The sequence below is a fragment of the Cherax quadricarinatus genome, chromosome 4, assembly GCF_038502225.1.
Source record: "Cherax quadricarinatus isolate ZL_2023a chromosome 4, ASM3850222v1, whole genome shotgun sequence".
NCBI classification, from domain to species: domain Eukaryota; kingdom Metazoa; phylum Arthropoda; class Malacostraca; order Decapoda; family Parastacidae; genus Cherax; species Cherax quadricarinatus.
Window position 1 is genome coordinate 10,329,409 of NC_091295.1, and position 13,440 is coordinate 10,342,848.

Sequence of the window (13,440 nt, forward strand, 5' to 3'; positions counted from 1 at the left end):
TGATTAGTTTCACGATGAACATGACCTTGAAATTGAGCTCAAAATAGCAGAAATGTTCAATTTTTACCAATGTTCAAGAGTAAACAAATCACACCACACATCCAATACACATCAATTGGGGAGTCTAATATTCTTTCACTAATGCACTGATATTATTTATACCATTTTTACAATAATGCAGTAGTCTGCATAACAGTAAATCTTCTATTTTTTGTGTGAACAAAAAATCAAAATAGAAAGCAAGAGTAATATAAGAGGGGCCTAGAGATGTGACTAATGAACAAAGGATAAGTTATTTTAGTGCCAAGAATGTCTGCATTGTTTATTCTGGATCCAATTTTGAAACTGGCATCTTTTTAATTTGTGTGAAATTGGCCAAACTGCCAATTTCTGACCACTTGAAATCGGTAAATCGGTGGTTTCTTGTACTCAATTGATAGAAAAAATGGAGTTCTAAAGAAATAGCTATGAGTTTGGTTGACTGGAACAATGGAATTGGCTGAAAATAGGGTTCAAAGTCGGCAAAATCGCCGATGCGTATATATTGCTGAGATTGCTAACTTCGCGGGAGCATAATTCCATAAGTTTTTGATCAAATTTCATGTTTTTGGTGTCATTACCATCGGGAAATGATTCTCTATCATTTCATTAGAAAAAAATAATTTTTTTTTTTCCAAAACTTTGTCGACACCAGGAAACACTTCAGGATTTGGAGTTGCAACAGTCAAAGGGTTAACAAACTGGAAAAGCAATCAGGTAGGAGTGCTGGTGTCTTTTCTTCTGTCTCATAAACATGTGGGATAACAGGTATATCTTGCTATTTCAACTACACTTAGGTCATGTTACACACGCATATTTTTTTTTTTTTCCAACAAGTCGGCTGTCTCCCACCGAAGCAGGGTGACCCAAAGAGAAAGAAAATCCCCAAAAAGAAAATACTTTCATCATCATTCAACACTTTCACCTCACTCACACATAATCACTGTTTTTGGAGAGGTGCCCACAATACAACAGTTTAGAAGTATATACGTATAAAAATACAGTGGACCCCCGCATAACAATATTAATCCGTTCCTGAGAGCTCATTGTTATGCGAAATTATCGTTTTGCGAATGAATTTTCCCCATAAGAAATAATGGAAATCAAACTAATCCGTGCAAGACACCCCAAAGTATGAAAAAAAAACTTTTATCACATAAAATATTAATTTTAATACACACAAACTGAAAAAGACATGCACAGTTACATGACACTTACCTTTATTGAAGATCTGGTGATGATTGATGGGATGGAAGGAGGAGAGAGTCTTAGTGTTTAGAAGGGGAATCCCCTTCCATTAAGACTTGAGGTGTCAAGTCCTTTTCCGGGGTTACTTTCCTTCTTCTTTTAATGCCACTAGGACCAGCTTCAGAGTCACTGGACTTCTGTCGCACAACATATCTGTCCATAGAGGCCTGTACCTCCCATTCCTTTATGACTTTCCTAAAGTGGTTCACAACATTGTCAGTGTAATAGTCACCAGCATGGCTTGCAATAGCTGTGTTAGGGTGATTGTCATCAAAAAAGGTTTGCACTTTAAGCCACATTCCACACATTTCCTTAATCTTTGAAGTACGCAACTTCTTCAATTTCTCTCTCCCCTCCTCCGAACCAGTTTCCTCAGGTCTGGCCTCTTGCTGTTGAAGTTGATCTAGCAGCTCATCAGTGGTTAGTTCTTCTTTGTCCTCCTCCACCAACTCTTCCACATCATCCCCACTAACCTCCAACCCCAAGGACTTCCTCAGTGCCACAACTGATTCCTCAACTGGCATACTCCTCTCAGGGTTAGCCTCAAATCCTTCAAAATCCCTTTGGTCTACACATTCTGGCCACAGTTTCTTCCAAGCAGAGTTCAAGGTCCTCTTAGTCACTCCCTCCCAAGCCTTACCTATAAGGTTTACACAATTGAGGATATTAAAGTGCTCTCTCCAAAATTCTCTTAGAGCCAATTGAGTTTCTGAGGTCACTACAAAGCACCTTTCAAACAGAGCTTTTGTGTACAGTTTTTTGAAGTTTGCAATAACCTGCTGGTCCATGGGCTGCAGGAGAGGAGTGGTATTAGGAGGCAAAAACTTCACCTTAATGAAGCTAATGTCCCCATAAAGTCGCTCTGCCACATCTGTAGGATGACCAGGGGCATTGTCTAACACCAGGAGGCACTTAAGGTCTAATTTCTTTTCAGTTAGGTAATTTTTCACATTGGGGGCAAATGCTTGGTGTAACCAGTCACAGAAAAAGTCCCTAGTGACCCATGCCTTACTGTTTGCCCTCCACAGCACACACAAATTAGCCTTGAGGATATTCTTTTGCCTGAACGCTCTGGGAGTTTCTGAGTGATACACTAATAAAGGCTTCACTTTGCAATCACCACTTGCATTGGAACACATCAACAGAGTAAGCCTGTCTTTCATAGGCTTATGTCCTGGGAGTGCCTTTTCCTCCTGAGTAATGTAGGTCCTGCTTGACATTTTCTTCCAAAACAGGCCTGTTTCACCACAATTAAACACTTGTTCAGGTTTCAGTTCTTCACTGTCTATGTACTCCTTGAATTCCTGCACATATTTTTCAGCTGCTTTGTGGTCCGAACTGGCAGCCTCACCATGCCTTATCACACTATGTATGCCACTACGCTTCTTAAATCTCTCAAACCAACCTTTGCTGGCCTTAAATTCACTCACATCATCACTAGTTGCAGGCATTTTTTTAATTAAATCCTCATGCAACTTCCTAGCCTTTTCACTTATGATCACTTGAGAGATGCTATCTCCTGCTATCTGTTTTTCATTTATCGACACCAATAAGAGTCTCTCAGCATCTTCCATCACTTGCGATCTCTGTTTCGAAAACACAGTTGAACCTTTGGCAAGAACAGCTTCCTTGATTGTCGTTTTCTTGGATACAATAGTAGTGATGGTTGATTGGTGTTTATTATACATCCTGGCCAGCTCAGAGACACGCACTCCACTTTCATACTTAGCAATGATCTCTTTCTTCATCTCTATAGTAATTCTCACCCTTATTCCTGTAGGGTTGGCACTAGAAGCTTTCTTGGGGCCCATGGTCACTTATTTTGCAGATAAAATCACCATAAACACTGTAATAATATGAAATGTTCCGATTGTATGCTTGGATGTTACCGCTGAGGCTGGTTGGTAAACAATGCCACCGGCGGAACATGTGAGGCTGACTCAGGCCACACATTAGACGCATCTCGGACGAATAGCGTTGAGCGGGTTTTTTAGCGGTATGCGAGGCAAAATCTTAGTGATAAAATGTATCGCTATGCGGATTAAACGTTATGTGATGCCAATTGTATGCGGGGGTCCACTGTATATCTCTCCGAACTGCCAATATCCCAAACCCCTCCTTTAGAGTGCAGGCATTGTACTTCCCATTTCCAGGACTCAACTCCGGTTATATAAAATAACCGGTTTCCCTGAATCTCTTCACTAAATATTACCCTGCTCACACTCCAACAGATCACCAGGTCCCAAATACCATTTGTTTCCATTCACTCCTATCTAACCCGCTCACGCACGCTTGCTGGAAGTCCAAATCCCTCGCCCACAACACCTTTACCCCCTCCCTCCAACCTTTTCGAGGACGACCCCTACCCCGCCTTCCTTCCCCTACAGATTTATACGCTCTCCATGTCATTCTACTTTAATCCATTCTCTCTAAATGACCAAACCACCTCAACAAACCCTCTTCAGCCCTCTGACTACTTTTATTAACTCCACACTTTCTCCTAATTTCCACACTCCAAATTTTCTGCATAATATTTACACCACACATTGCTCTTAGACAGGACATCTCCACTGCCTCCAACCGCCTCCTTGCTGCAGCATTTACAACCCAACCTTCACACCCATATAAGAGTGTTGGCACTACTATACTTTCATACATTCCCTTCTTTGCCTCCATAGTTAACATTTTTTGCCTCTACATATACCTCAATGCACGACTCACCTTTTTTCCTTCATCAATTCTATGATTAACCTCATCCTTCATAAATCCATCTGCTGACACGTCAACTCCCAAATATCTGAAAACATTCACTTCTTCCATACTCCTCCTCCCCAATTTGATATCCAATTTTTCTTTATCTAAATCATTTGATACTCTCATCACCTTACTCTTTTCTATGTTCACTTTCAACTTTCTACATTTACACACATTCCCAAATTTGTCCACTAACCTTTGCAATTTTTCTTTAGAATCTCCCATAAGCATAGTATCATCAGCAAAAAGTAACTGTGTCAATTCCCATTTTGTATTTAATTCCCCATAATTTAATTCCACCCCTCTCCCAAACACCCTAGCATTTACTTCTTTTACAACCCCATCTATAAATATATTAAACAACCATGGTGACATTACACATCCCTATCTAAGACCTACTTTTACCGGGAAGTAGTCTCCCTCTCTTCTACACACCCTAACCTGAGCCTCACTATCCTCATAAAAACTCTTTACAGCATTTAGTAACTTACCACCTATTCCATATACTGTTAACATCTGCCACATTGCTCCCCTATCCACTCTTTCATATGCCTTTTCTAAATCCATAAATGCAATAAAAACTTCCCTACCTTTATCTAAATACTGCTCACATATACTCTTCAATGTAAACACTTGATCTACACATCCCCTACCCACTCTGAAACCTCCTTGCTCATCCGCAATTCTACATTCTGTCTTACCTCTAATTCTTTCAATAATAACCCTACTGTACACTTTTCCTGGTATACTCGGTAAACTTATTCCTCTTTAATTTTTACAATCTCTTTTGTCCCCCTTCCCTTTACATAAAGGGACTATACACGCTCTCCGCCAATCCCTAGGTACCTTCCCCTCTTTTATACATTTATTAAACAAAAATAGCAACCACTCCAACACAATCTCCCCCTCCTCCTGCTTTTATGCTTTACCCCCTTTCATTCTATGTAATGCTTCACACACCTCCCCCACACTCACATCCTGCTCTTCTTCACTCTTAAAAGATGATATACCTCCCTGGCCAGTGCATGAAATTACCGCCTCCCTGTCTTCGTCAACATTTAAAAGTTTCTCAAAATATTCTCGCCATCTACTCAAAACCTCCATGTCCCCATCTACTAACTCCCCTTCCCTGTTTTTAACTGATAAATCCATTTGTTGCCTAGGCTTTCTTAACTTGTTTAACTCACTCCAAAATTTTTTGTTTTTTTCATTAAAATTCCTTGACAGTACCTCTCCCACTCTATCATCCACTCTCCTTTTGCACTCTCTCACCACTCTCTTCACCTTTCTTTTACTCCCCATATACTCTACTCTTCTTATAACACTTCTGCTTTGTAAATACCTCTCAAAAGCTACCTTTTTCTCTTTTATCACACCCTTTACTTCATCATTCCACCAATCACTCCTCTTTCCTCCTGCACCCACCCTCCTATAACCACAAACTTCTGCCTCACATTCTTATACTGCATTTTTAAAACTATTCCAACCCTCTTCAACCCCCCCCACTACTCATACCTGCACCAGCCCACCTTTCTGCCAATAGTTGCTTATATTTCACCCGAACTTCTTCCTCCCTTAGTTTATACACTTTCACCTCCCTCTTACTTGTTGTTGCCATTTTCCTCTTATCCCATCTACCTCTTACTCTAACTGTAGAAACAACTAGATAATGATCTGATATATCAGTTGCCCCTCTATAAACGTGTACATCCTGGAGCCTACCCATCAACCTTTTATCCACCAATACATAATCTAACAAACAACTTTCATTACGTGCTACATCCTACCTTGTATATTTATTTATCCTCTTTCATAAAATATGTATTACTTATTACCAAACCTCTTTCTACACATAGCTCAAGTAAAGGCTCCCCATTTTCATTTACCCCTGGCACCCCAAATTTACCTACTACTCTCTCCACAACATTTTTTCCCACTGTAGCATTAAAATCCCCAACCACAAGTACTCTCACACTTGGTTCAAAACTCCCCATGCAATTACTCAACATTTCCCAAAATCTCTCTCTCTCTCCTCAATACTTCTCTCTTCTCCAGGTGCATAAATGCTTACTATAACCCACTTCTCACTTCCAACCTTTATTTTACTCCACATAATCCTTGAATTAATACATTTTTAGTCCCTCTTTTCCTGCCATAGCTTATCCTTCAACATTATTGCTACTCCTTCTTTAGCTCTAACTCTATTAGAAACCCCTGACCTAATCCCATTTATTCCTCTCCACATGTATGTACACACACACATTTACACACCCATCTGGGTTTTTCTTCTATTTTCTTAATAGGTCTTGTTCTTCTTTATTTCCTCTTATCTCCATGGGGAAGTGGAAAAGAATTTTTCCTCTGTAAGCCATGCATGTCGTAAGATGAGACTAAGATGCCAGGAGCAAGAGGCTAGTAACCCCTGCTCCTGTATAAATTACTAAATTTAAAAAGAAAAGTTTTCCTTTTTCCTTTTTAGGCCACCCTGTCTCAGTGGTATACGGCTGGTTTGATGAGAAAAACAAGGAATTACTTGAACAATAGAAAACAGTCACTATAAGAGATTAAATATCAGGATGAGAGTAATTATTGGAGGTTTGCATGTTGTAATAGTAGTTGGGAGGAAATATATAAGAGAGCTAAGAGTACAATATAATCAAAATGAGGGATAGTAGAAAAAGCCAATGATACAAAGTTAGACTTCACACTTGAAGTTAAATACATTACAAATGTTTAAACATGTAGTGAGAAAGTTGAAAATATAGACAAAGAAGTAAATGAAATAATTACCAAATTGACAAATGGTAGTAGAAAAGAGCCTTTCATTTAAATGCCTCACCATATGAGTTAAATGTTGTATAAATCTAAGATTTTTTGCTGTATCTTTCTACTACCAAGGAGGAAAAAGCAAAACTACAGCATAAAGAGGTCCAACGAAGATTTAAGATGAATAACACAAATAAAAAAAAAAGGACAAGTTAAAAGAGGCTTATTATTTTTTTATCAGTCTCTTTAAAATACAATTTCCATTGATAATCCTTAACTTCAACCCTAAGAGGTATACAATCAACATGAAAGGAAATTGTCATTACTACTGAACAATACTTGGCAGGGTTTCACCTACCTGCTTCATAAATATACTGAAACTCCAACCGTGTGTGACAGTAGAAAAGATGAACCTCCACTCTGACTGCAAAAGTGGTGGCAGTGAATTGTTGAGGAAAAGCACATGAGCAGCTGACAACATGGAAGGCAATGTCTGAAAGAGAATTCCATGTGAAATTTACATACAGAAAGCATTAATTACGGTATACAGCATCTATAAATTTAATAATTTTCCTTACAAAACTATTTTAATTAAAATTATTTCAATAGATGTCAACAGTGGTGGCATGCAAAGTAACAGCCAATTTTGGTGGTACTGGTACTGGCTTAAAACTGAACATCAGTACGGGTGTGTATTGGCTAATATTGATGGTATCAGTATCCATCCTAGGTAGTAGGTTGGTAGACAGCAGCTGCCCAGGGAGGTACTACCATCCTACCAAGTGAGTGTAATGTGAAAGCCTGTAATTGTTTTACATGATGATAGGATTGCAGGTGTCTTTTCTCTGTCTCAAACATACAAGATTTCAGGTATGACTTGCTACTTTTACTTACACTTAGGTCACACTACACATACTTGTAAAAGCCTGTATATACACACCCCTCTGGGTTTTCTTCTATTTTCTTACTAGTTCTTGTTTATTTCCTCATATCTCCATGGGGTGGGGAACAAAATTCTTCCTCCGTAAGCCATGAGTGTCGTAAGAGGCGACTGAAATGCCAAGAGCAAGGTGCTAGTAACCCCTTCTGTATACATTACTAAAGTTAAAAAGATATATGTACGTCTTACAAGCCACCGTGTTTGACGTATTTATACGCATAAATTCTAGCGACTTCAAATCAAGGGGGAGAAAGCTGGTAGGCCTACATGAGAGACAATGGGTCTGAGTGGTGGGTGTGCACCCTGTGAAAAAAAATCGGGGACTCGGTGGTGCATTGTGGGAACGCCATCTTGGTAGTCCATTTTCACCATGCCTCGTGGTAAGAAGTACCTCACTCTTCAGCAGATTGGAAGTCTGTTGTTCCCAAGTGATAGCTCTAACAGTGATGGAAGTGCCAGTGAAAGTGAATTTCATGGTTTTGGAGTGGGTATGACCGAAAGCAGCACTCAGGATAACGTAATTAGTGATGAAAATCCAGACGACCCTCAACCATCCATATCTGGTGCTGGGCCGTCTCATTTAAGTTCATCTGTACCAGGACAAAAGAGGAAACTATTTGCCCGTGTGCAAAACTGTGATGTGAGCAGTGAAAGTGACAGTGATAGTGATTTCAAAGCTACTGAAAGCAGTTCTAGTTGCAACAGTGAGGGTGAATATTCTCCAGTGAAGCAGCAGTATATACAACGTAGCATGCGTTCTGGTAGTGTGTCATATGTTGTTCCAAGGGAAAGGAGTAAATCTCGGAGTACATTCCATGGTCCTACACCATGAACTGATAGTGAAGATAACGATATTGTTACAATGGGTGTGAATGATTTGAGTGAGGCAGCAGGTGGTGGTGGCATGAGTCATGTGGCACCAGCAGCGGGCCATGCTACTACCAATGCTGCTAACTCAGCACAACCACAGCCAGCCTCAACCAACCCCACACTCCCACAACATCCACAAGCACAACCACAACCTGCACAACCACAACCTGCACAACCACAACCACCTTTCAATATCCAGAACCCACCAGCAGACTGCATCTGGGATTGGCAGCAAGGTGACAATTTTGTTCCCAATCCACATGACTTTGATGAAACACAAAGTGGAATACGGCCATCATGTACACTTGGGAACAATGCTACTGAACTGGAATGCTTTCAGTTATTCTTCAATGAACCCCTGTCAGGGAAAGCAATACATACTTTGAGTACACCATGGCAAACACAATTCTTTCACCAAGATCATGCCTACACAAGTTGAAGGACACAACTGTGGCAGAGATGTATCTGTTCTTTGCCACAATAATGCTTACGTCACATGTGCATAATCACAGTGTCAACACATACTGGTCGACAGACTGCCTGATTTCAACTCCAGCTTTCAGTGGCATTATACCAGTGAATAGATTTGTGCTACTGTTACGTATGCTACACTTTTCAGACAAAACAAGGCCTGACAGAAGCGACAGGTTACATAAGATGAGAAATGTGTTTATGTACCTGAAACAAAAGTGTTGTATGTATTTTTATCCCTTCAGGAAGCTTGTTATTGATGAGTCTTTGATTTTGCTAAAAGGAAGACTCTCATTCAAGCAGTACATGCCAAGCAAGAGGAAACGCTTTGGTATAAAGTTATTTGTACTGTGTGATTGCAAAAGTGGTCTGGTTTTGGATATAATTGTGTACACTGGCAGTAAAACATTGCAAGATACCAGGAAGTTACTGGGTATCTCTGGCGATGTGGTTAGAACAATGATGGAACCATATCTTAGTAAGGGGCACATTTTATATACTGACAACTGGTACACAAGCTCTTTACTCAGTGATTTCTTGCGAGTAAACATGACAGATGTGTGTGGCACAGTGCGTGGAAATCGTAAACATGTGCCCAGGTTCGATGCTGGCACTCATAGACGTGATGTTCAGGTGTTTGCTGCCAATGACATCATGGCATTTCAGTGGCATGACAAACATGATGTCACACTGTTGACATCAGTTCACCAACACGAAATGGTAGACAGTGGTAAGCAGAACAGAGAGACCAATGAACACATTGTAAAACCTGCAGTTGTGATGAATTACAACCTCAATATGCGGTTAGTGGACAAATGTGACATGCGGATTGGGTTTGCTGAGTGTGTTCACAAGAGTTATAAGTGGTACATAAAACTCTTTTTCCATCTTCTTGACATTTCCATGCTGAATGCTTATAATATGTATAAGTTGAAGACCAACAACAAACCCAAATATGGTGAATTTTGTTTGTCAGCCATCAGACAAATAATATTCAAGTACCAAGGAACAGCACTTGCAATAGACCAGCGCCCACGAAATTATCAACACATGCCCTCTCGTCTGAGGCCTGGTGATCACTACCCCATACCACTGCCTACTACTGCTTTCAAGAAAAATGCTCAGAAGAGGTGTTATGTCCGTGCACATACCACAAAACGCCCGCAAAAATGTAGAGACACTCGTTTTATGTGTGAGGAGTGTAAAACATAATTGTGCACACACCCATGTTTCAAAGAATTCCACAAGCTGCAGCAGTTCTAGAAAAGTGTCCAGTGATTGTACATATGTATATATATTACAGAACAATCGTAATAAATAATTTTTTACATTGTTTGTGTAAACAAGTTTTGTAAACAATATGATGATACTAGTGTTTTTTCTATAATTGTGTTACAGTCAACGAATGTATGAACATTGCACCACACTTTGGTCTCACAGGCCACATAAGTTACGTGAAAAAATAAAATAGTGAAAAAAACAAGAAACCTTCGAATACAAGTAAACCGGGTGAGCAGCAGTCGCTGCTGTTGCCATACACGGCTCATTTTCTGCCAACTTCACGCCTCCAGTGGTCAGTCGTCAGTGTTCAGTGGTCAGTCGTCACGTGAGGTCACAGACCCTGAGCTGCTTGGGGATTAGCGTGGACGGTTACAAAGCATGGCTTGCTTCTACAGTGTTTTAAAAGCTGAGGTTGGAGAGTTGAAGGAGGAGGTCTTGCTTCTCCAGGAGGAGATTAGGAGGCTGAAGGTCCACCTCAATGGGCCTGGGAGAGAGTGTGAGGTGGTTGGAGATGTGGGGAATGAGGCTTCTAGCAGTGAGGTGCAGTCTGTCTCTCACTGTGAGGAGGCTGTAGGTGGGGTGGTAGCAACGGCTACCAGCAGTGAGGTGAAGGCCAGCACCTGCTACAAGTGGCGAGTTGTTCACAGTAATGGGAGGCGCATCAGAGTAAGGAAAGTTAAGAGTGCAGATCTGAAGGTAGGAAATCGCTTCTCTGTTCTCCAGGATGAATGTACTTCAGTGGCCAGTGAAGGTAAGGGTACTACTGCCCCTGCTAATGAAGGTAAGCGCATTCTTGTGGTTGGTGACTCTCAGGTAAGATATGTTGATCGTGCTTTTTGTAATAGGAATAAGAAGATGAGAGATAGAGTGTGCTTCCCTGGAGCTGGTGTTGGGGACATTGTCAACAGACTGGATAATATCATGTCAGGTAATGGGAACAAGCCCATTATCTGTCTCAGTGCTGGTGGAAATGATATTGGGAAGGGTAGGAGAGAAGAGCTGCTAGATAAGTACAGGTCAGCTATAGATTTCATTAAGTCTAAGGGAGGGATCCCAATCATATGTAGCATCTTGCCTAGAAGGGGAGTAGGAAATGAATGGTTGTCTAGGGCAATTGGTGTAAATTGTTGGCTAGACAGATACTGCAAGGAACTTGCAATCCCATTCATTGACAACTGGAACAACTTTTATGGCAAACATGATATGTATGCAAGGGATGGGGTTCATCTCTCTGGGGCAGGGGTGGTAGCACTTGCAGACTCGATTGAGAAGGCCATTGGTGAAATGCCTATGATTTTAAACTGATGGAAGATAGAGGTATGGGTGTGTGTGGGAAACAAGCAGGTTGCAACACTAGGGTTGGAAACAGTAAATGTATAAAAGGCATTCAGCATGAAGTTATAAATAAAGACAATAGAACAGGTCAGCAAACAAAGGGGGACAGCAGAGGGCAGCAAGGGACTAGCTCCCTTAAGGTTTACTATACTAATAGCAGGAGTGTTAGAAATAAGATAGATGAGCTAAGATTAATTGCAAGTGCAGGAAACATAGATATTATTGCTATAACAGAGACCTGGCTCAATCTGAAAGATAGAGAGATGCCCTCTGAATGTCACATACAAGGCTATAAATTATTCCACACTGACAGGGTCAACAGGAAAGGTGGTGGAGTAGCGATGTATGTCAGAGACAATTTAAATTGTTGTGTTAGACAAGATATTAAATTAGAAGCGTCAGCCACTGAATCTGTTTGGTTACAGCTTCTCGAGGGCCGAGAAAAACTAATTTTGGGTGTGATTTACAGGGCCCCAAATCTTGATAGGGAGTGCAGTAAACTTCTATGGGACGAAATTCGTAAGGCATCTACATACGAAAATGTTGTGCTAATGGGAGATTTCAACTATAGACAGATTGACTGGAGCAATTTGACAGGAAATTTAGAGTCGGGTGACTTTCTTGATACGATCCAGGATTGTTTTTTAAAACAGTTTGTGACAGAGCCAACTAGGGGAAATAACCTCCTTGACTTGGTTCTTGCCAGTAGGGAAACACTAATTAATAATCTTGAGGTTAATGATGAGCTTGGGGAGAGTGATCACAAATCACTCAGTTTTAACATAGCATGGAATTCCCCTAATAATGGCAATCAAGTCTCCGTCCCTGACTTTCGCTTGGCTGATTTCATAGGACTGAAAAATTACTTAGGTGGGCTGAACTGGAATGACCTGACTAGGGGTCAGGTAGGTGGTGATGGTTGCCGATATGATGCTTTCCAGGGCATAGTTCTAGCTGCTCAGTCAAATTATGTTCCAAATAGGGAAATCAGATCAAACAAAAATGATCCTAAATGGATGAACAATAGATTAAAATATCTGATTGGTCAAAAGAGAGGCATATATAGGCAAATCAAAAGAGGAGAGGGGCAATTAAGAAATCGATATATTCAGTTAAAGAGAGAAATAAAAAAGGGAATCAGAAAAGCAAATAGAGATTATGAGGTTAAAGTTGCAAGAGAATCGAAGACTAACCCAAAAGGATTCTTTCAGGTATACAGAAGTAAGATCAGGGACAAGATAGGCCCACTCAAAAGTTCCTCGGGTCAGCTCACTGACAGTGATAAGGAAATGTGTAGAATTTTTAACACATACTTCCTCTCAGTTTTTACACAGGAGGATACCAGCGATATTCCAGTAATGATAAATTATGTAGAACAGGACGATAATAAACTGTGCACTATTAGGGTCACAAGTGACATGGTCCTTAGGCAAATAGATAAATTAAAACCTAACAAATCCCCAGGCCCTGATGAACTGTATGCAAGGGTTCTAAAGGAATGTAAAGAGGAGCTTAGCACACCTTTGGCTAATCTTTTCAACATATCACTACAAACTGGCATGGTGCCAGATAAGTGGAAAATGGCAAATGTGATACCTATTTTCAAAACAGGTGACAGGTCCTTAGCTTCGAACTATAGACCAATAAGCCTAACCTCCATAGTGGGAAAATTTATGGAATCAATAATTGCCGAGGCAGTTCGTAGCCACCTTGAAAAGCATAAATTAATCAACGAA

General features: G+C 40.5%; 1 protein-coding gene across 5 annotated transcripts in view; it reads right to left on the bottom strand.

Moving 5' to 3' along the window:
* LOC128685849 (MTOR-associated protein MEAK7) overlaps nt 1-13,440 on the bottom strand; it is a 174,432-nt gene that overhangs the window by 105,153 nt on the left and 55,839 nt on the right. For all 5 annotated transcript variants that reach the window (XM_070094361.1, XM_070094370.1, XM_070094364.1 and 2 more), the window contains exon 6: nt 7,166-7,300. In XM_070094361.1, the coding sequence (XP_069950462.1) occupies nt 7,166-7,300 (135 nt within the window). The remainder of the gene's footprint in view (nt 1-7,165; nt 7,301-13,440) is intronic.